This window comes from Coenobita brevimanus, chromosome 76, assembly GCF_032717465.1.
Source record: "Coenobita brevimanus isolate Jiangsu-jjx chromosome 76, ASM3271746v2, whole genome shotgun sequence".
NCBI classification, from domain to species: Eukaryota; Metazoa; Arthropoda; class Malacostraca; order Decapoda; family Coenobitidae; genus Coenobita; species Coenobita brevimanus.
Window position 1 is genome coordinate 15,826,201 of NC_137029.1, and position 24,520 is coordinate 15,850,720.

Below are 24,520 nucleotides of genomic sequence, written 5' to 3' on the forward strand. Positions count from 1 at the left end.
ATGGCTGGGAGTAGAAGAGATGAGAGGAGAGAGGAAGAGATCAGTAGAGTGGAAGTAGTTGAAACAATGAAGATCAAGATGGGAAAGGCCCCAGGAATTGATAGAGTGTGTGGTGACATGCTTGAGTATGGGGGTGAGAGTTTTGTGGAGTTGATATGGAAGTTGTGTAGATTGGCTTGGGAAGAGGGAAGGGTACCAGAGGACTGGAAATCAGATATAATTGTTTCTTTATACTGTATAAAAGGAAAAGGGGAGAGAGAAGTATGTGGTAACCATAGAGGTATTTGCCTCCTTAGTGTGATTGGAAAAATATATGGTAGAATACTTATTGGTAGAGTTAGGCATATAACAGAGGAGCTAGTTGGAGAAGAACAAGGGGGCTTTAGGAAAGAAAAAGGATGTGTAGATCAGATATTTGTTGTAAGATGTTTAGTGGACAAGTATCTACAGAAAGGAATGAAAGAGTATGCTGCCTTCATGGACTTGGAGTAAACATAAGACAGAGTAGATAGGTAAGGTATGTGTAGGGTATTAAGAATATATGGAGTGGATGGGAAATTGTTAAGTGCTATGAAGAGTATGTACGAGGGAGCTAGGGCTGTGGTGCGAATGGATGGTGAGCTGAATGAGTTCTTTGATCTAAATGTGGAACTGAAACAGGGATGTGTGATGTCTCCATGGCTGTTTAATATATTCATGGATGGGGTTGTAAAGGAGGTACAAAGTAGGGCAGTGGATGCGGGGGTGTCTCTAAGGAATGAGGGTGAGATGTGGAAGATTCCATTGTTGCTGTTTGCTGATGATACAGTATTGTTGAGTGAAGATGAATGGGAGTTGCAAGGTTTGGTGAATGAATTTGAGACAGTATGTAAGAAGAGGAATCTGAAAGTTAATGTAAACAAGAGTAAAGATATGGTGTGTGAGAGGAAGTCACAGAATGCACAGTGAGGTTGGATGGTGAGGGTATGGAGAATGTGAGTGTATTCAAGTACTTGGGTAGTGTGATGAGTAAGGATGGAAGTCGGGGGGATGAAGTGCTTGAAAGGGTACAGCAGGGAAGGAAGCTTGTTGGTTCACTGAAAGCTGTGATGAGGAATAGGGAGGTGAGTATGGAAGTTAAGAAGTCACCACATAATAGTACTGTACTGTATTGTGATCCCTACCCTGATGTGTGGAAGCGAGGCATGGACCTTGCAAGAGGGGAACAAGTCAAGAGTGAGAGCAGTGGAAATGAGTTGCCTGAGAGGAGCATGTGTAGTGACATGGAGGGACAGGTTGACGAATGAAGAAGTGAAAGAACGTTGTGGGGTGGATGTAGATGTGACTGAGAAAATTAGGAGAAATACACTGAGGTAGTTTGGACATGTGGAGAGAATGGAGAGTGAAAGACTGACTAAGATGGTGTATGTAGGTGAAGTGGAGGGAGGGAGAGGGAGGAGGAGACTGAGGATGAGGTGGAGGGATGGAGTTGAGAGGTATATGAGGGAAGGGGGAGTGAGTTGGGGAGAGGGCAGTCAAATGGTGGGTGACAGAGCGACTTGGAGGCATTTTGTCTGCAGCCACCCTTTGCGGGATTAGGGCATCGGGCTATAGATAGATAGATAGAACATGAGTTAATTGCTTCAGCATAAGGTCCATGTCATTCGTAGAATGATAGGGCCCCCTCTATTTGTGTGGATCTGTTTCAGATCACAGATCACGCCACAGATTCATGGTCAGACGATGTTCTGTTTAAGCCATTGAATCCGGACCTCGGATCTGTCAGCAGTGACGCAGCAGAATCCGTGCTCTGCTGTGAACCCACCTCTAGAGGAGGGTTGAGTGGAATCTTAAACAATCATTGTCATAGCTCCTTCAAAAATTATTTGTATTTTTTTGGCCACTGTGACCATTTATTTATACAATGGCATCAGGAGATGTATAGCAAGTACTCAAAATAAGGCTTAATTAGATTAGCGGTAGTCAGATTGGGGGAGGCGGTTGCTCAGCCGGTAGAGAGGTGGCCTGCGGTCCTACTGGACCCAGGTTCAAATCCTAGCTGGGGCAGGGAACAGTTTAAGGATTTGAATTTAATGAAAACAGACCACTGATCTACCAGAAGACCCGCCGAGATGTCGTAAAAATACCCCCCCAATACCAATACACCAGTCCTATATGAGACAGTCCTAGCATGTATTCAGTATGGACGGTGGGTGTTAGCACCGAAGTGGTGACATGTAGAGGTGTATAGTATGAAGGAGGATTACTGGGCCTTGGAAGCAGGCTGTGAAGCCTATGCCCAGAGTTGGACACAATAAAAAAGAGAGAGAGAGAAAGTGTGGAGACCTGAAACACGCTCAGACGATCGGGGCAATACGCCTGCATGGGACTGTCATTACTTTCTGAACTACACCCAACTATCAGACAGTGAAATTAGTAAGCTTATTACTGTACTTAATTTAAGCACTTATGAACTCTTCCTCTTCAGTAAGCAGATGCATTTTATAATGTCCTTTGCAAATAAGGTGGGGGGGGGAAGTTTCTCCAGGTCATATCTCCACCTATTTCATCTACATTAAAATGAAATCCCAATGAAGGATTCGTCTTTCAGAGTAATATTGGTCAGTACTGGTCAAAGTTATGTATAGCTATTCCCCTCCAGTGGTTTACTTCAAGGATGTAAGACCAGCAATTATTAAAAAAAAAGAAAAAGTTGATTCAGGAACTTTGTGAATGTACGTAAGTGCATTTTCAAGCATAAAGAGATTTCGTCACTAAACAAGAAAATACAGTTTTTATAGGGGATGATGCAACTCTCCCACACTGCATTATGATGGCATCACAGCTTATAAATGCCAAAACCAGTGGGTTTAGATTAGGTTAGATTAAGGAAAATTAGGTTAGGTTGGGATTTACTTGATTAGATAAGGTTAAGATTTGGTTAGGGTAAATTAGGTTAAGTTATGAAAATTTTGTTTAGGTTAGTTACTAAAACAAGTTTGGCATCGTTAGGCTTTAACCTGTTATTAACTGTGTCCGTGTTGCGCAGGCATAGGGGTAAAAATAAAATTTCCCAAAGGCCAAATTTTGTCTTAGGAATTGAGAAAGCACATGCCAAAGTATATAGTAATGAAATATTAGCTCAATATTTACTTTGGTAAAGCCATGGATGAACATTGAAGTGTCTGATTCCCTATTGGAATGTATGGTTTTCGTTTTCTTTTTCGGTTTCGGTTTTGAAGGCTCAAACATGCTTGCATGGGTCGGCCTTGGTCACCATGGCACTATATTCAGAATTCACCTGCGCAGCCAGGGCTGTATTGAGCAGTCGCACTCGGAACAGCCTAGGCTGTATAGAGCAGTTAAAGGGTTAATAAATGGTTATGTTACGATCATTTGGGTTAGGTTTAGATAAAGCAGCACAGATGAGGGAATATTTGTGCTGAAACAGCATTCTAAGATGGCATCCATCTGTCTTCAGCCCCTAGGTGTGTGTCTTCGGCCCCAAAGAAACTTGGAAACGCACTCAAGAGAAAACATAAAAGACTTTGGTTATAAAAAAAAAAAAAAAAAGTAAAAGATAAAAGAAAGAAAACAGCAAAATACAGTGATCCCATGTCTTCTTGAAGGTTACCCCTCCGATCTTCCGCACAGGCATATGTATATGGTACCTCATATCTGCCATAAAATTGACCCCATCATATATTATTTTAGTCCTGTAATTTAACTAATCATCATCATTATCCATGGCAAGTAGGTTCATGCAAACCTGTAGAAAAATATCACAGGTAAGATTAGCCTCATGAACAGCTGTTGTTATGATCCTAAATGGATCATCCTGTTCTTTTATTACGAACCGGAGGGGCAAAACTTGGATTCAGATCCAACCCAGATCATGATCAGCTCTGTGATCTGTGAATGCTAATAGAAGAGGCTTATTTGCATCACCAGTCTCCACCACAGTTAGACAAATAATGAATGTGTCATGAAATCGTCCCTCCAAAAATACATTGCCGGCACAACCATGTAAAATCATCACTCAGTATCCTTTTGGACTTTCCTCTAGAACTTCATCACATAGAATCTGCCCTTCCCAGAAAGACAAAAGTTCCTTTGGTGAACTGTGATGCAGTACCTACACAAAATGCAACTTTCCAACAAGGTGTCCTGCCCCATTTGTAAAATCCTGTATCATGCAGGGCACTTATTCACCTTGTGCACAGTACTCACACCCTATACAGTCACTGAGCATAATCTCTAAAGATTTACTAGAGAGGTTGAATTTGTGTGGTCTGTTGGCTTCACTTCCATAGAACACCAACCATTAAAATAAAACAAAATAAAAAAGTAAAAATAAAAAGACAGTCCAGAGCCCCTGTAGTTACTATCCATCTTGCACACACATCAGAAGCTAGTATGGAGAAGTGTCTAGAACTTTGTCCCATGCACTGTATTTTTTCATCAGTGAAAATACTGAGTATAATATTTACATAAGTTCCTTTTCATAAAACTTTACTGTAAATCACCATCATATGTGTTAGAAAATAAAATATCTATTGAAAAAAAAAGGGGGGGGTTTACAATTTTCCTTGGGTGAGAAAAAAAAAAAATTGCATACAATACATACATCATCTAATCCTGTGTTGCCCCACGAGGAGTGTAGGAGACCATAATTTTTGTCAGCTTTGATATACTGTAACTTGACAGTAATTAGAGCAGGTAATACATCAGTATATGATTAATGTATAGAATTTGTGTGTTGAAATTGCTTTGTGAAGTTTCATTGCTGTATCTGTTTAGCTTGTATTTTTTCTCTGTGGTGTATTTTAGCCAGTGAAGGTGTTGAGTGGAAAACTCCTTGTGTTATATATTGCCTGACATGTTTGAGATTATTGGTAGTTCTGTGAATAACATATTATTTTATCCCACAGGCAAGGCAATCCCAACAACAGGTCAACGAGAGACTTCCTGGAGTTCATGCTGGCTGGAGCCACCTCCAAAACTGTTGCATCCTCTCTCTGCTACCCTCATGGTCAGTGTTGCTTTTGTGGACTAACAGTATCTCATCTTTGGCTAATATTGTGTGCAGTTGACAGAATGTAGTTGGGGAAGGTTGTGGATGTATCTGTGTTGACAGCTTAGATAGAAGCTTCTGGAAATACTGTATTGGAGGTCAGTTACTGATTTGTAAATTCTCATGTTTGTGGGAGGGTGGGTCCAGATGGCTGGTTGAAAAGTGTGATTGTGAATGTGTGTACGGGGAAGGGTGATTCCGTGGAAAGAGGAAACTACAGCGGCAGAAGCTTTCGGACCACATAAGGAAGGTAATGGAGCGAGTTCTGGAAGATATGAGTAAGAGAAAGAATGAATATTCATAAGATGCAGTTTTGGTTTATGCCAGGCAGAGGGTCAGCTGATGCAACATTCACTGTCTGATTACTTCAGGAACACATGCAGGAAAGAAGGAAGAGGTGTACTGTGTTTTTGTTGATTTTGAGAAGTCTGACAGAGTTCCTTGCAGAGTTCTGACAGAGTGCAAGATAGGGCAGCAGATGTAGGGGTGGCTGTAATGAATGAGGGTGAGGTGTGGAAGATTCCAGTGTTGCTGTTTACTGATGGTATATTATTGTTGAGTGAAGATGAATGGGAGTTGCAAGGTTTGGTGAATGAAATTGGGACAGTGTACAGGAAGAGGAATCTGAAAGTTAATGTAAACAAGAGTAAAGTTCTGGTGTTTGAGAGGAATGAAGTCACAGAATGCACAGTGAGGTTGGATGGTGAGGATATAGGGAATGTGAGTGCATTCAAGTACTTGGGTAGTGTGATAAATAAGGATGGAGGTTTTTGGGATGAAGTGCTTGAAAGGGTACAGCAGGGAAGGAAGGTTGTTGGTTCACTGAAAGCAGCGATGAGAAATAGGGAGGTGAGTATGGAAGTTAAGAGATCACCGCATGATAGTATTGTTTACCCTACCCTGACGTGTGGAAGCGAGGCATGGACGTTGCTAAAGGAGAACAAGTCAACAGTGTGAGCAGTGGAAATGAGTTACCTGAGAGGAGCATGTGGAGTGACATGGAGGGACAGGTTGACGAATGATGAAGGGAAAGAACGTTGTGGGGTGGATATGGATGTCTATCTATCTATCTATCTATTGCCAGACGCCTCAATCCCGTTTGGGGTGGCCACAAACAAATCGCCTCCAAGTCGTCCTATCCCCCGCCATTTCACTGCCCTGCTCCCAACTCACACCCCCCTCTCTCATATACCTCTCCGCCCCATCCCTCCATCTCATCCTCAGCCTCCCCCTCCCTCTTCCCCCCTCCACCTCACTCACATACACTCTCTTCGTCAGTTTTTCACCCTCCATCCTTTCCACACGGCCAAACCACCTCAGTGTGTTCCTCATAACGCTTCCTATCACATCCACATCCACACCACAACGCTCCTTTATATCCTCATTCGTCAGCCTGTCTCTCCATGTGACTCCACAGGCTCCTCTTAAATAACTCATTTCCACTGCTCTCACTCTTGACTTGTGTCCTTCCCACAACGTCCAAGCTTCACTTCCATACGTTAGAGTTGGTATGACAATACTGTCCTGTAGTAACTTTTTCACTTCCATGCTCACTTCCCTGTTTCTTCTCACTGCTTTCAAATAACCAACAACCTTTCTTCCCTGCTGTACCCTTTCAAGCACTTCACCCTCCAAACCTCCATCCCTACTCATCACACTACCCAAGTACTTAAACGTACTCACATTTTCCAATTCCTCACCATCCAACCTCGCTGTACATTCAATGACTTCACCTCTCTCAAAGACCAATACTTTACTTCTCCCTACATTCACCTTTAGATTCTGTTTCTTACACACTCTCCCAGACTCATCCACCAAGCCTTGCAGCTCCCCTTCGTCTTCACTCAACAACACAGTATCATCTGCAAACAACAGTACAGGGAGTTTCCAAACACTATCCTCTCTCACCAGGACCACTCCAACATCCACTACCCTACCTTGTACCTCTTTTATTACCCCATCCATGTACAGATTGAACAACCATGGAGACATGACACATCCCTGTTTCAACCCAACTTTCAAAGAGAAAAATTCACTTAGTTCAGCATCCACATGCACTGCAGCCTTCGCATCATCGTACATACTCTTCACAGCATTCAACAACTTCCCATCTACTCTATATATTCTTAACGCTTTCCACAATCCTTGTCTATCCACCCTGTCACATGCTTTCTCCAAATCCATGAAAGCCGCATACAACTTCTTTCCCTTCTTTAGAAACTTTTCCACTAAAGATCTAAGAATGAATATCTGATCTACACAACCTCTTCCCTTCCTAAAGCCTCCCTGTTCTTCTCTAACTAATTTCTCTGTTCTTTCTCTAACTCTGTGAATAAGTATCCTACCATACACTTTTCCTATCATACTAAGAAGACAAATGCCCCTATGATTACCACACACTTCTTTTTCCCCTTTTCCTTTGTACAAGGGAATAATTATACCTGACTTCCAATCCTCCGGGACTCTACCTTCCTCCCAGGCCAATCTGCACATCTTCCACATCCATTCTGCTACTCTCTCTCCCCCATGCTTCAGCATTTCACCGCACACTCCATCAATTCCTGGGGCTTTCCCCGATTTAACTTTTTTCATTGCTTCCACAACTTCTACTCCTACTGATTTCTTCCTGTCTTCTCACCTCCCTCCTTCTCCCAGCCATTCCCCAGCCACTTATACTCGCATTATTTCCATCCTCTATGTTCAACAATTCCTTAAAGTGTTCTCTCCGTCTGCTCACTTTTTCTCCCTTCTCCACTAGTAATCTACCATTTTTATCTTTCACTCCCCTGCTAACTTCACTTCCACCCTGTCTTACTCTTTTCACCTCTTTCCAGAACATTTTCTTACAGTCCCTCCACTTTACACTCAAATTCCTTCCAAATTCCTCATCCACTCTCTTCTTACTCTCTCTTACTAATCTTTTCACCTCTCTCTTTCTTTGTACATATAACTCTCTCTTCCGCCTCTCAACTTCTTCCACGCCCCTATTTCTCATCCATTCATTGTATGCTTCTTCTTTTGTGGCACAGCCTGTCTCACCTCTTCAGTCCACCACGCTTTTCCTTGCACCCCCTTCCGTCTTCTCTTCTTTCCACACACCACATCACATGCTGCACATATTTCTTCTGTAAATATCCTACACACACCTTCCGCGTCTCCCATCTGCTCCAATTCATATTTGCCCAATCGTTCCTCCACTTCTCTCTTCTAGTCTGCCTTTTTCTCATCCTGTTGTAACCTTTCCACTCTCCTTGCAACTACTCCTTCCTCTCGTCTTTCCCTTCTTCTATTCCTCCATCTTACATGAGTCCTAATTCTGGCCACCACCAAGTAGTGGTCAGAAAGTCCACTCCCCCAACCTCTATAAGCTCTTGCATCCATTACACATCTTTGCATCCTTTCATCCACACACACATAATCAATCATTGCCTTCCTTTCATTCAGTTCACCACCCACCCTTCTCATCACTCGCCATGTATACCTGTGGATCATTTTATGCCTGAAGAGGGTATTGGCTATCACCAACCCCCTCCCAGCACAAATGTCCACTGAAGCATTGCCATTCTCATCTATCGCAGCAGGCACACCCCACTCACCAACTATTTCATCCACCTTCACATTCCCAACTTTACCATTCATATCACCGATCAAAAACACTCTCTCATTCCTTCCAAACTTTTCCATGCACACTTCTACATTTGTCCAGAACCCTTCTCTCACTCTTCTAGCACGATCTTGCGTTGGCGCATACACACACACAATCGCCCACATTTGTATTCCAACTTTCAACTTTACCCACACAATCCTTGACCCAACTGATCCATACTGTCTTATGCTCTTCTTCCATCTTTTACTCACAACTATACATACTCCTTCCTTTGCCCTCTCATTCTCACCTACTCCTGCACATATACCCCATCCATACTCCCATTCTCTCACACTTTCTCCTCTCCATTTTGTTTCAGTTATTCCACATACATCCACTTTTGCACCCTCAAGCACCTGGACACTCTCTCTCTCTCTTTCACCTCATCATTCGCTCCTCATACATTCCATGTACCCATTACCAAGTCCTTTGTCCGGTCCTGGGTCGTCATCGTTTGGTCAGTCCTTGTCCGAGGCTTCTTGTTTGTTTTTTTAGTTAGTTGTTTTCTGGGGAGGGGCACTAACCCTCTGCCAACCCTTTTAGTCGCCTTTTACAACAAGCAGGGATACTGGGGGAGTTTCTTGAAAAAAAACCCTATCCCCAGGGGGGGAAGGAAGATTGTTGGTTCACTGAAAGCAGTGATGAGAAATAGGGAGGTGAATATGGAAGTTAAGAAATCATCGCATGATAGTATTGTGATCCCTACCCTGACGTGTGGAAGCGAGGCATGGACGTTGCTAAAGGAGAACAAGTCAACAGTGTGAGCAGTGGAAATTAGTTTCCTGAGAGGAGCATGTGGAGTGACATGGAGGGACAGGTTGACGAATGATGAACTGAAAGAACGTTGTGGGGTGGATGTGGATGTGATTGAGAAAATTAGGAGAAATACACTTGAAAGCAGTGATAAGAAACAGGGAAGTGAGCATGGAAGTGAAAAAGTTACTACAGGACAGTATTGTGATACCAACTCTAACGTACGGAAGTGAAGCTTGGACATTGTTGGAAGGACACAAGTCAAGAGTGAGAGCAGTGGAAATGAGTTATTTAAGAGGAGCCTGTGGAGTCACGTGGAGAGACAGGCTGACGAATGAGGATATAAAGGAGCGTTGTGGTGTGGATGTGGATGTGATAGGAAGTGTTATGAGGAACACACTGAGGTGGTTTGGCCATGTGGAGAGGATGGAGGGTGAAAGACTGACAAAGAGAGTGTATGTGAGTGAGGTGGAGGGGGGAAGAGGGAGGGGGAGGCCGAGGATGAGATGGAGGGATGGGGTGGAGAGGTATATGAGAGAGGGGGGTGTAGGTTGGGAGCAGGGCAGTGAAATGGCGGGGGACAGGGCGACTTGGAGGCGATTTGTTTGTGGCCACCCCAAACGGGATTGAGGCGTCTGGCAATATAGATAGATAGATAGATAGACACTGAGGTGGTTTGGACATGTGGAGAGAATGGAGAATGAACGACTGACTAAGAGGGTGTATGTAGGTGAAGTGGAGGGAGGGAGAGGGAGGAGGAGACTGAGGATGAGGTGGAGGGATGGAGTTGAGAGGTATATGAGGGAAGGGGAAGTGAGTTGCAGGGAGGGCAGTCAAATGGTGGGTGACAGAGTGACTTGGAGGAGTTTTGTCTGCGGCCACCCTTTGCAGGATTAGGGAATCGGGCAATTTTAGATAGATTGATAGATAGACTGACAGAGTTCCCAGGGAGGTGGTGAAGTGACTATAGTAGGACTCGCCTAAATATGCGGCTGTGGTGTGTCCCGCACCTGTGTACAGTGTTGCCACGTTTTCTATACCATTATCTCTCTCTGTGTGTTGTCTTTAAGTGACTGAATGGAGCAGCGAGTGATCTGAGTGTGGATATGCTTCTGGAAGCTGGTCTGAGCTGGGCGAGGGGGAAGAGATGACAGTATTTGTGTGTGGTATCATGTGCTGGGGGTTGTTTTGATGTTCCTTGGTGTGGGTGGATGTGCTGCCATGTAATATAGTGGATGTTGTGGGTTTGTGGAGGCTGCAGCAAGAAACTGGGTGCCTCTCATGTCTAGGTGATCCCTGACTTTGAGGACTTTGGTTTCTTGATGTAGGTGGTAGTAGTAGTAGTTCCCTAGGCAGTCTGGCCAAACAGCCCCGAGTCCCTTAGGAAGGCCTTGGCTGAGACCTGGCTTTCCCACAGAGCTCTTAAAGAGTGTATGTTGTGTTGTTGGCATAGGTGATTGTGTGCAATGCAGTCTTCCATAATGTGCTTAATAGTATGGGGTGCTGTGTTGTAGGTGGTCTGTGGGTGTTGTAGCTGTGCAGCCTGTGATTATTTTTAGGGCCATTTTCTGTGTGGTCTGAAGAGTGTTGTAGTGTGTTTTGGTGAGGTTAGAAGCCCAGGCAGGGCATGCATAATTCATCACTGAACTTATGTATTGTTTGTATACTGTGGTGGTGGTTTCTTTGTGGTGTCCGAATGTTGTATGGGCAAGTGACCTCAAAGCATTGAGTCTTGGTGTTATTTTATTTTTAATGTTTGTGATGTGTTGTTAAATGACATTGATGTATTGTATGTTACACCAAGGATTTTGTGTGTGTGTGTGTGTGTGTGTGTGTGTGTGTGTGTGTGTGTGTGTGTGTTGTAGGGGAGTGTTGTTTATAGTGAGGTGTGGGATGTGACTGTGTTCTGCTCTACAGTTTGTGACATGATATGTGTTGGAGGTGTAGGTGCAAGGGCAAGGAATGGTTGGAAGAAGTTTAGGGAGTTGCTGCTTCTTCTTGACATTGAGGACTCTCTCTCTTTCTGCTAAGGGGTCCTTGTATGCAGCATGTGTCAGGAATGTACAGGGAGGTCCTGAAGATAATTATGAACAATTAGGTTCCATTTGGCATAGTCGTATTATGAAACACGTAACTAATGGTAAACTATTCTTTGGGTTCAAGGACCCTTTCAAGGTAAGTTTTCAAGCTAAAATATACAATAACAAATGCATCAAACGTACAGTATCTATATTACTGAACTGTTGAGAAAGCAACCTGAAAGAGCAAATAGTATGCAAATAACATGACTGCACATTAATTAAACATACAAAACATGCATAACACTTACCTATACTGTAGGTTGTGTTGGAGGTGGGAAGCTGACCTGGCAGTTGCCAGCTGAGCAGCGTTGCCAGATTCCCAAACCCATGTTACTGTACCAGCACGTTAAAATTATCACTTTTTGATCAAAATTATCGCACTCATAAACAAGGGCATTTCTTCCCATAAATTGGTAATTACTGTGAAAATAATATAATCATATGTGGAGTGATTAATTAACATTATTGTATTTCTTTAACTGTTAAGGACCTACCAGATTATTATGCTGGTTATCGTAAGAGTTACTAGATTGTACTGTTGTACTAGTCATACGGTAGACTTGTTAGTTTTGCAATCCCCGATTTATTCTTCAGATTATGAAATTATGAAAGTTATCGCATTATTGCATGCATGCCATCGCATATCACAAAGTGTGCCAAAATATCACATTTTGCGATAACTATCGCACGTCTGGCAATGCTGCAGCTGAACAGTCTCGTTATTTCTCTCCGAGGTTGAGAGAAAACAGTGGTGACTGTGTTTGCTGGGATGACTGAGTTAGAATCCTCACACCTCACTCCAGACTGAATGTCTTATCATTGGATTTTCAAGATTGTATATCAAAAAGAGTCCCTAATTTACTCAGGTCGTATCATCGGTTTCTCGTATATCGAGTGGTCATATAAAGGGACCTACCTGTATTGCTTTACAGCAGTGAAACATGGGCATTGAAGAGGGTTATTTGTAGGCTTAAATGTACAGAGAAGAGAATGATCAGTTGGATTTGTAGTTCATTCATTCATCATCTAATCCTGTGTTGCCCCATGAGGAGCATAGTAGCCCGGGGCTAGGCAGGTTGGTCCTGACATTTAAGATGATAGTGACTAGCCTCACTTATCCCTGAGTGGCATTACATGAGCAATAAACTCTAATCACCCCTTGGATGTAAACCTGTACAGGCTGGATCCAAGTGGAGTGCCCTAATTACCCAGTAAACCACCAGGCATAATAATTGGTTATATGGTTACCACCGTGTGTAGTAAATAGTTTCATGGTGTACAGTGTGTCTCTGAATTATAGATTTGGTGGGGTTCAGACACTTGTCATGTGGTCCTTCATTCACTGCAGTTTTTCCAATTAACTTGCTCCTCTGTCAGTGCCTTAGCTTCATCAGCATGTGCAGCATGCTTCTTTACAGCAGATTTACAGTATCATTTTGCCTTCATCTCAGCCTCTCACACCTCCCATGTTGGTCACATATACCCTTTTTATCACCCTATTTAGCTACATCTTATTTCATCATATGACCATACCTTCTGTGCATCCTTTTTTCAGCTCCACTGTTTACAGACTTCCTTACTGTGTCTCATGCATGTCATTATTTTTATCCAGTACACTGTGGTCTTGCTTATGCAACCTTTTATCCTCTACTACTGTTCAGCACTGAAGCTTCAAGTTACTCTCATGGTATATTGTAAAACTTCTGGGAAGTATATAAATGAAAATGCTGCAAGTCAGCAAGTTTGAAACAGTAATTTCAAATTTGGATGTGTGAAGTGTTCAGTTGTGTGATTTGTTTGAAGGATGGTGGACATCATCACACTGTGGCTCTGGTCAGATATGTACTTCTCACAGCTTCTGCTAAGAAAATCATAAAAATGCTCTGCGAAGCTTTATTTCAGTTTTATTATGTAAGTGTTCATTGTCCTAATGGGTGTTGTTGAGTAACCCCAGTCTGTCTAGCCAAGCAGATCCATCAACATCAGGCAAACATTTGTCTGCAAGGCCATCCTGTGCAGTGAACTGATGTTTCCATGTGATAAACAGTAGAGTGTAGAGGTTTGGTTCCTGGATGTATGCCGCACTGGCATCTCTCCTTCCACCTAACAGGGACACCATATTAAGCTTGTATTTTGGCTGGGTGTATATGGGTATTTTGGGTGAGGAGATACAGTACTAGATTTATGAATTCATTGTACTCGGATGCACAGACAGTTGAATCCTCTGTTGATGGCTGAGGCCACACTGGACAGCTAATACTGTCATGTATGTACTTTATAACGTAGTGTTCATGAAATCCATAAATTAAAGAAACTTGAAAATTTTCATTGGTGGTAGGTGGGGGCACTCACCATCCGCTCACTCGATGTAGTATTGCTTTGGGTGTCTGCCCTTCCCTCTCTTCCTTCCTTCCTTCCTCTTCTGTCTTTCTTTCCCTCATTCTTTCCTCTTCCTTCTGCCTATGGGTGACTCTACAGTGAGTGACAAGCCAAATGGTTTCCTGTACACCGGGAAACCATTTACTACGATGAGTGGTAATCATATAACCAAATTATGGCAACTGGTGGTTTAGTGGGTAATTAAGGCACTCCAATCGAATTGAACATGTGTAGGATTATATCCAAGGGGTGGTTGGGTTTCATTGCTCACGTAATGCCACTCAGGGATGAGTGAGGCTGGTCATTCTTACGGAGGGTGATCAGAAAGTAATGACAGTTCGTGCTATAACATGAAAACCTTGAATGATGGGAGGTAGGGGAGCAAGGAGAGTGCAGAGTTGCCTGTCCTTACGAGTTTGAACTTGTCGCCGTATGCCTGACTTTTCTTGTTTTATTGTTGTGAGTGAATGCTTCACTCTTGTTTTTGGTCTCTGGCCAGAAACATGGATTACTCGAAAGAAGGCTGCAGGTTCTACATTTTTACGAGGTGGAAACTGGGAAAGAAAGCAACAGAGATTCGAGGGGAATTATTACAAGTTTATCCAGACACTACTCCTTCCCTGGAAACTGTTTCCCGCTGGATTCGTGCTTTCACAGCAGGAAAAACTGAATTGAAAGATGAACAACGCTCTGGACGCCCCCGGACATCCATGACCGAAGCAACAACTGTCCGTGCACGGTCCATCATTGACGAGGATCCAACTGTAACTCTTAGGTTCTTAGTGTTGGAGCTTGATATCAGTTATGGGAGTGCATATGACATCGTGCATGAACAATTACACCTGAGGAAGAAGTGTTGTCGATGGATACCCCATTTGTTGACTGATGAGCAAAAGGCTGAACGGGTGAGGATTTGTCGTGTCTGGCTTGCTGAATTTGAACCAAATGGTCCAAAACGGTTCTCAGATGTTGCTACTGGAGATGAGTGTTGGATTTCATTCTTCACAACCCGTTACAAGCAGTCAAACATGGTGTGGTTGGGCGATGAAGACCCTCGACCTCAGATTTTGAAGGAAGGATTTCGCAGCCGGAAGCGCCTTTTCACCATCTTTTTCAATTCTCAAGGACCAATATGCGTGGATGTGATGCCTGAAAAGTCCACTATCACAGCCCAATACTACACAGGCCAGGTCCTTCCACAAGTCTTGGAACACAAGGCCAACACCGCACCAACCCGCCGTCGGTCTCGCCTTTTGCTGCACCACGACAATGCTGCACCCCACAAAGCTCGCCTCACTATGCAGTACCTGGAACAACAAGGTGTAACTCTGCTCCCCCACCCACCCTACTCCCCTGACCTGGCTCCCTATGACTTTTGGTTGTTTCCAAAAATTAAATCTGCCATCGCTGGGAAGCAATTTCATCGCATCCAAGACTTGGCACGGACCGTCAATTCAGAACTCCGAAGTATACCGTCTTCAGAGTACCACGCTTGCTTCATGAAGTGGAGAAAGAGAATGGAACGCTGCATAGAGGTTGGAGGGGAGTACTTTGAAGGAATGTGAGTCATAGTTTGATAGTTCTTCATGCTAATAAAAGTTTATGGACTCACTGTCATTTCTTTCTAATCACCCCTCGTATCTTAAATGTCAGGACCAACTTGCCTAGCCCCGGGTTCCTGCGCTCCCCGAGGCAACACAGGACTTGATGATGGATGGATGGATAGATGGAGAATTTTCATCCCTTACTCCTGAGTACTAGTTGTGTACGGTATCCTTTAGGTGTTAATAACCATCTCTAACCAAGCAGTGCATATTCTGCCTTTCTCGCTCAAGTGATAATTATCATCATCATCATTTTAATCCGGACTTTCTTTCCCACCCTAGGCCAAGTGCTACCTACTTATATTTTGACCTTATTCAACATTATCTTAGCTTAAGTGATGGTTCATTTAATCTATTTTATCCTGTTATTCCTAAATTCAAACAGCTGCTACTCTTTCTCCAGCCTTTTCCCATTTGTCCTGAAGTCTGTTATTTCTCTCCTCCTCCTCTTGTGACAAATTATACGATTGTAAATTTGCTTAGTCATCCACTATTGAATCAGGTATTGCTCTTTGGATAATAGGTATAAACCATACCAATGTGAGTAATTTTAGTAGTGCAATAATGCTGAAAGAAGTTGACTGTGCATTTATGGTGCCATAGAAAAATTTAAACAATGAAAGCAGGAAATCATATTCCTTACTATTGCTTCTAAAACTCCTACTTTCCCTCATTGAGAAATTTACTACTGGTTTGGAAACTGTTACCATAACTGAGTGTTTCTTAGTAAAGGCATTATACATTTCTTGGAGAGCCATATTAAATGTACCCTTATTTATTCTTAATATGAACTTCAGAGGTGGCACGGACACGGTTGAGAGAAGAGGGCTGTCGATACCGAGGATTTTGGCAGACACTGGGATTAGTTTTGCGAGAGGAAGGATGGGGAGGCTTGTATCGAGGTCTGGCTACACAGCTTATTCGGCAGATACCTAACACAGCAATCATGATGGCCACCTACGAGGGAGTTGTCTATGTCCTCACCAGGTTTGTACTGCTTTTGTGTGCATTTTTAAATTTTCTAATTATAGTTTGTCATACACCTGGTTAATTATGACTCAGTTTGGAATTGGAATTTATTATGAAAATAAGCAAGTGGGAATTTAATTGGGATTGAGGAAAGAGGAAATGCAGATGAATTGAGTTTAATTGGAATTAATTTGATGACTAGGACTGACAAACAGATTACGAATAAGGACCAAACAAAGGACATGGTACAGATTGCGATATGGAATGTAAGGGGTGCGAATGATGAGGAGAAAGAGACAGAGATTGTCCAAATGCTTGAGGATGCAGAAGTGGATGTTTGTGGAGTACCACTGAGAAAGAATGGGAGTATGGATGGGGTATATGCATAGGAGTATGTGAGAGTGAGAGGATAAAAGAAGAGTTTGTATTGTTTTGTGCAAGAGATGGAAGGAGAATATAAATGAGTATTAATCTGTCGGCTCAAGGATTGTGTGGGAAAGATTGAAAGTTGTACTACAAATGTGGGCTATTATGTATTTGCAATATGACCTCACTAGACCGGAATTTGCTTTTTTCGGAGTCAAGGAGCCGACTGGAATTTTTCTTATTTATCGGGAAAACTCCGAAAAAGCTAGAAATGGTTTGGACTGCCTAACCTCAGGCCTGGGCGGCCATATTTTCTGTGCAGTTTGTGTGTTTGTGCGTTGGTTGGTGGTGGGCTGGCGGCGTCACTATTAGTCCCCCATGCTCTGGCCTCAGTCTGACCCACGTCATTTCCCTGGAAGTCCCTGATATACTGCTCGAGGATGACGAGTGATGAGTGAAATACAGTAATCCCTCCAATATCCGATGTAATAGGGCCATAGGCAGGTCCGGATAGTGGTCCTGTCGGATATTGGGCCCCAGCTTATGGGCTTGTACTTATGGACCCTAACTCAGAGAAACACCTATACTGTACAGCTCCCTCTGGACATGCATTGCTCCTATTTAAGACCCAAATCACACCAATAAGGGACATAAAAGACAAATAAATGCAAAAGAACCATCAAATGAGGTTTTAGAGGTGAGTTTATACAATATTAAACATTCTGGGTACTTACAAGTCCCTGGCTCCTGGACTGGTTTGAACCGCCAGTTTGCAGTCCACAGTTAATCCTCTGCACTCTAAATTCTAATTTCTTAACACTGCACAACACTGTAAATTCCTGTGTGTTCTAGTGGTGAGGTATTGCAGTTTATTCACTGTTTATTCACAAAAAACAAGCACCTGTGGCGTGCACTGCTATGAGCATCTGCTCTCGATCAGAGTTAGGCTGTGACTGTTGATGATGGCGGGGTAACAGAGTTGCCAGATCGCAACAGCCACATTACCAATCTCCTCAACTTTCATTACCAAATTTAACTTTTCATTACCAAATTCGTAAAGCTAGCATTTATTCTTCACTAATTATATATACAAGTGGAAATACATGTAATCACTCTCTTTATAATTAACACCATGTTGATTGATTATTTTCATGTAGGGTAGCAGATTAATCAGAGAGAGCAAACAATCCACCATCTCCATCCTGTGTATCCTCATACATGTGAAAAATCCATTTGGTAATGCATTATTCTGATTCATTACCAAACGAATTTTTCATTACCAAATTGGCCCACACTTGGTAATGAAAAATACCAAATGGCAACCCTGACAGGGGAGTGGGGAGGGGGGAGGAAGGAAGGGGTGAAGGGACCATGGTGTAACAGCTGTTCGGTGCCAGGCGGCAATTTCAAATTACGGATGGGGAAAAAGTCAGATTTTTTCGAATTATTTGCGGTTTTTGGCCTATTTTGGGAATATTGGATCCCAGGACGATTATGTCCGGTTAGTGGGGATGTTCGGATATTGGGCATTCAGATATTAGAGGGATTACTGTACTCGTATGTGACGTGAACATCTTTAGTTTGTAAGATCGTAAATTTTTAGTGCATAAAGTGTACAGTACAGTATTTGAAAAGTGTTTAAAACTAAGTTATACCAATAAAGTACTTTCTAAATGCTAAAAAATTAGAAAATGGGTTTGTATTAATATTAGTATTTTTATGTGTTCAAGACACCAAACATTAATCACACGGCAAGCGGTTTGTTTGTTGGGGGCGGGCTGGCGGCATCACTATTGTTCTTCCTGTGCTCTGCCTCAGTCGGCCCACATCATTTCCCTGGAAGTCTCTGATATACTGCTCGAGGGTGACAAGTGATGAGTGAAATATACAGACAAAGTGAACCTAATCAGTTTATAAAATTGTAAAAAATAAGGTGTATAAAGTGCACAGTACAGTATTTGAAAAATGCTCAAAATTAAGTACACCACACGGCACACAAGGTACAAGCTACGCCTCCAATTCCCGTCCATAATTCATCTCCTGCCGGTGAAGACAGTCAGGAGGATAATTCACTGTTCCTTGACCCTGAAGGTAATGGGTAATGATTTTGAAGGGTATGCCATGAAGCATCCTTCACCAGATACTGAATGATGATAAACACTTGGCAAGGTGGGGGATAGATTAGGGTGAGCCAAGTGAGTTGGAATGGTTACTCAAGAAAATATTTTTTTTTTATTATGAGTTTTATTGTGTCCAAGCCTTGCTTAAATTTTATTGTGTTATGCAGTGAATCATTTACAGTGGCATTTGAGAAAGGTTATGAGGCAAATGGGATATTGCCTCGAGTTAGAAGGAACTGGTTGGGGTGAAGCAAAATGGTGGCAATGATGCTTTTCCATCCATCCATCCATCCATCCATCCATCATCCAATCGTACATTTCCCCATGAGGAGTGTAGGAGCCTGGGACTAGGCAAGTTTGTCCTGACATTTAAGATGAAAGTGACCAGCCTCACTCATCCCTGAGTGGCATTACGTGAGCAATAACCCCAGCCACCTCTTGAATATAAACCTTCACTAGCTCAATCCGATTGGAGCGCTGTAAATACCCACTAAACCACCAGGCTCCATAGTTTGGTTATATGGTTACCGCCCAGCATAGTAAACGGTTTCCTGGTGTAAAGGAAACCAATCGGCTTGTCACTCAGTGTAGAGTCACCCATAGGCAGAAGGAACAGGAAAGAATGGAGGAAAAAAAGACAAAAGAGGGAGTGTAAAGTCACCTTTAGGCAGAAGGACAAGGAAAGAATGAAGTAAAGAAAGACAGAAGACGAAGGAAGGAATGGAGGGGGAGAGGAAAGGGCAGACATCCGAGAGCAGCACTACATTGGGTGAGTGGATGTTGAGCACCCACTCATTCGATGTAGTGCTGTTCCTTAATGAGAATATCTTTTCTTGTGAGAATATCTTTTCTTGTTTGTTACATATGGTCTGTATTGAGCCTAAACCTTGCTAAAATTATATTGTTTTGCAAGAAATTATTTTTAGTGAAATTTTAGAAAGGCTATGAGACAAAAAGGATATTGCCACGAGTTAAAAGAAACTGGTGGGGTGAAGCAAGATGGAGGCCATGACACTTCATGTATGAAAATATCTTCCTGTGTTTGTTACATATGGCCTTTATTGAGTCTAAACCTTACTAAAATCATACTGCATTATGCAATTAATTATTTATAGTGGCATTTGAGAAAGGTTAAGAGGCAATTGGCATTTTGCCCCAAGTGAGAAGGAACTTGTGGGATGAAGAAGGATTGTGGCCATAACGCTTTTCTTGTATGAAAATATCTTGGCAGGGGGAAGTCCATATGTCGTTTTTTTTGGATTTTCGCTTATTTTTGGAATGGCTTGGGCCCCAATTAGTCCTTTCAAGTGAGCTTTTACTGTACATGCGCCAAAGCAAGATCATGCAAGTAGACTAAAAGAAGAGCTCTGGACAAAAGTTGAATTGTGCATGGAAAAGTTTGAAAGGAAAGAGAGAGTGTTTTTGATCAGAGATATGAATGGAACAGTAGGTAATGTGAAGGTGGATGGAGTAGTTGGTGAGTAGGATGAGCCTGCAGAAGTGGATGAGAATGGCAGTGCTCTAGTGGACATTTGTGCAGGGAGGGAGTTGGTGATGGCCAGTACCCTCTTTAGAAACAAAATGATCCTCAGGTGTATGTGGCAAGTGATGAAAAGGGAAGGTGGTGAACTGAATGAACTGAAGGCAATGATTGATTATGTGTGTGTGGATGAATGAGAAGGTGTGTAATGGATGGAAGAGCACACGGAGGGTGCGGGAGTGGACCAGATGGTGAAAGTCAAGGTTCAAATGAAATGGACGAGGAGGAGAAAGGAAGGACAGGAGGAAGTAGTCTATATAAGGAGGGTAGAAAGGTTGCAAGAGGATGGAAAAAAGGCAGAATATAAGAGAGTAGTGGAGGAGCCATTGGGTAAAAATTATTTGGTGCAGATGGCGGATGTGAAAAGTGTGTGCAAGATATTTACAGAAGAAATCTGTGCAGCATATGAGATGGTGTGTGGGGTGAAGAGCAGATGAAAGGGAGTGCAAGGAACAGCATGTTTGAATGAAGAAGTGAGACAAGCTGAGGGAAAAGAAAAAAGCATATAGTGAGAGGATGAGAAACAGGGGTGTGGAGGAAGTTAAGAGACAGAAAAGAGAGTTACATGTAGAGAGGAAGAGAGAGGTGAAAAGAATAGCAAGAGAAAGAAGAGAGTGGATGAGGAATTTGCAAGAAATATGAGTGTTAAGTGGAGGGAAAGTAAGAAAATATTCTGAAAAGAAGTAAAGAGAGTTAGACAGGGTGATAAAGAAGAAAGTTGGGGAGTGAAGGATAAAAATGGTACAGTATAATCCCAATTATCCGGTTACCAGGCTACTGGAATGATCAGACAAATGGGAAAATTCATGAACAGGCAAGTATATAAATAATATAAGTGTGCCACTTTCATTGGCCACCCCAGCACCGGTTAGTCACGTGAGACTGGGTGATGTTGGGGTATGTGAAGTGAAGGCATTTCCGGTCGAGGTCGTTTCCTAGTTAATCCCCTTTCCAGCCTTCCTCCTCCCCATTCCCTCCCTCCCCTGTACATACTTTTGCAAATCACCAATCAGCTTTCCGACGTCAGTCAGTAAACAAGCACTCTTGCCGCTTTCATAGCGTGTGTTGTAGTGTTCTGATTATTGATTTGTACTCTGAAGCCTAAATTGCAAACAGATCTTAACATATTGTCGTAACCTTGAAACAAAAGCTGAACAAATGGAAGTCTCAAAAATAGTGAACTTTGTAAGACTGATAACAGAATTTAACATAGGAAATTCCAAGAGTTATGATACGAAATCCTAGGGACCCAAGCTATTTTTTTGTGTCTGTGTGAAAAGCAAGATGAATAATTATATTGAAAACAGGTTTATTTACTTTTCATTGGCTAAAAATGTGTGGTACCAGTGCAGTTTTCTACCCAACCAACCGACTCTAACTACCTACAAGCGTCCAGCATCTTACAGTACCTTTGTAAGTCCATTCTGTTAAATATTATTCATTTTATTCATAAAGACATGGAAAAATAAGCTGTAGAAATAAATCATGAGTATTTATTGGTGAACTGAGGATTTGGGAAGAAGTGTTCTATAGAAGAGTTATCACAAGTTCACTACTCTCTTCCTCAGTTTTATGTATGTGCTCTCACTGACCACTGTCGCTGCACCTCTCACTCGCCACTCAGCTGTTTTGCAAATAAAGCAGTAAATACATAGGGACTGCAGGTACAGTAATTTGGTCAAATATTTTCCCGCATTTTGTCTGATCAGGTCAGGTGCAGGGAAGGGGATGGGTCCATTATGATGTGTCGGGCCCTGCTGCGGATGTCACTGATTGCACTGCACAATTGACCCTTGTGCGGTGTGGTGCGGTGAGGATCTGTCCCTTCTTCCCTTTGGGGCTAAGATGCGAATGAATGTGTTTGAGTGGATGAGTAAATTGGGAGTATGTTGTCCTTTCTTGGCTACCTCCCTTTTCTTGAGGGAAGCAGCCTAGGTATATAGATAGATAGAAAACAAATGGTTCATTTCTATTAGCCAGAGTGTATCTTTTCTGCCAGTGCAAATGCATTCTAAGATTATGTCATCTTAGAACGCATTTGCCTTGTCATCAAATGTGTTCTACGATGTTATCTTAGAATGTATTTGCATTGGCATCAGATGTATTTTAAGATTATATCATCTTAGAATGCATTTGCTTTGTCATCAAATGCATTCTAAGATGACGTCATCTTAAATTGCATTTGCATTGGCATCATGTGTTTTAAGACCCATTTGCAGTCATCAAATGTGTTCTAAGATGATGTCATCTTAGAACGCATTTGCATTGTCATCAAATGTTTTAAGATGATGTCATAGTAGAATGTATTTGCACTGGCATTGTCATCAAATGCATTTTAAGATGATGTAAACTTAGAGTACATTTGCATTGGTAGAGAAGAGAAACTCAAGCTGATAGAAATGAAGCATTTATTTTAGGCTATTTGACAAAATTACTGCTCTTGCAGTTCCTTCGTATTTATTGTATTATCTGCAAAACAGATGAGTGGTGAGTGAGGGAAGGTCACATGGTGACGGTGGTCAAGTGAGGAATAAATGGATAGGCCACGGCACATGCACACAGTGAGCAAGGGAGTCACGTTAACTGTACTGTAGAACACTTCTTTCCAGATCATCTGTTCACCAATAAATGCTCAAGGTTTATTACTTTACTTTTCTGTTTGATGAAAAAATACTGTGTAATGAATAATATTTAACAAAACACACTTACCATGTGCACTTTGCACTACCATAAGACATAGCAACCAAGTGTGTTAATTCAGTGGGGGTGTGTTTTAGGTTATTTCAGTGGAAAAATGTTAGTGTGGCCCTGGATATGAGTGGTATTGTGTATACTGGAATGATATAGTCTATGTATGAGTATATAATATCAGATACCCGGGAGAAATCGGTAACCGGGAAGGTAAATTCCCTAAGCATCTCGGTTAACTGGGACTGTACTGTCTATTGCTAGTGGAGAAGGGAGAAAAAGTGAGCAGATGGAGAGAACATTTCAGGGAATTGTTGAATATAGGGAATGAAAGTAATGTGAGTATAGTTGCTGGGGAATGGCTGGAAGGAGGGAGGTAAGAAGAGAGGAAGGAATCAGTAGGATGGAAGTAGTGGAAGCAGTGAAGACAGTCAAAATAGGGGAAGCCCCAGGAATTGATGGAGTGTGTGGTGAAATGCTGAAGCATGGGGGAGAGATAGTACTAGAATGGATATGGAAGTTGTGCAGATTGGCATAGGAGGAAGGTAGAGTTCCAGTGGATTGCAAGTCAGGTATAATTATTCCCCTATACAAAGGATAAGGGGAAAAGGAAGTGTGTGGTAATCATAGGGGCATTTGTCTCCCCATTGTACAGTAATAGGAAATATATATGGTAGGATACTTATTTACCAAGTTAGGGAAATAGCGGGGGAATTAGGAGAAGAATAAGGAGGTTTTAGGAAAGGAAGAGGTTGTGTAGGTCAGATATTCTATCTATCTATCTATTGCCAGATGCCTCAATCCCGTATGGGGTGGCCACAAACAAATCTTCTCCACGTCACCCTGTCCCCCGCCATTTCACTGCCCTGCTCCCAACTCACACCCCCCTCTCTCATACACCTCTCCACCCCATCCCTCCATCTCATCCTCGGCTTCCCCCACCCTCTTCCCCCCCACCTTACTCACATACACTCTCCTTGTCAGTCTCTCACCCTCCATCCTCTCCACATGGCCAAACCACCTCAGTGTGTTCCTCCTACTGCTTCCTATCACATCCACACCACAACACTCCTTTATATCCTCATTTGTCAGCCTGTCTCTCCATGTGACTCCACAGGCTCCTCTTAAATAACTCATTTCCTCAGCGCTCACTCTTGACTTGTGTCCTTCCAACAACGTCCAAGCTTCACTTCCATACGTTAGAGTTGGTATCACAATACTGTCACGTAGTAACTTTTTCACTTCCATGCTCACTTCCCAGTTTCTTATCACTGCTTTCAAAGAACCAGCAACCTTTCTTCCTTGTTGTACCCTTTCAAGC

At 42.5% G+C, this 24,520-nt stretch overlaps 1 protein-coding gene across 1 annotated transcript in view; it reads left to right on the plus strand.

Moving 5' to 3' along the window:
- Window positions 1-24,520, plus strand: part of Rim2 (replication in mitochondria 2) — a 195,976-nt gene that overhangs the window by 150,498 nt on the left and 20,958 nt on the right. The window contains exons 6-7 of the mRNA XM_080279019.1: window positions 4,911-5,011; window positions 16,314-16,503. Coding sequence (XP_080135145.1) covers window positions 4,911-5,011; window positions 16,314-16,503 — 291 coding nt within the window. The remainder of the gene's footprint in view (window positions 1-4,910; window positions 5,012-16,313; window positions 16,504-24,520) is intronic.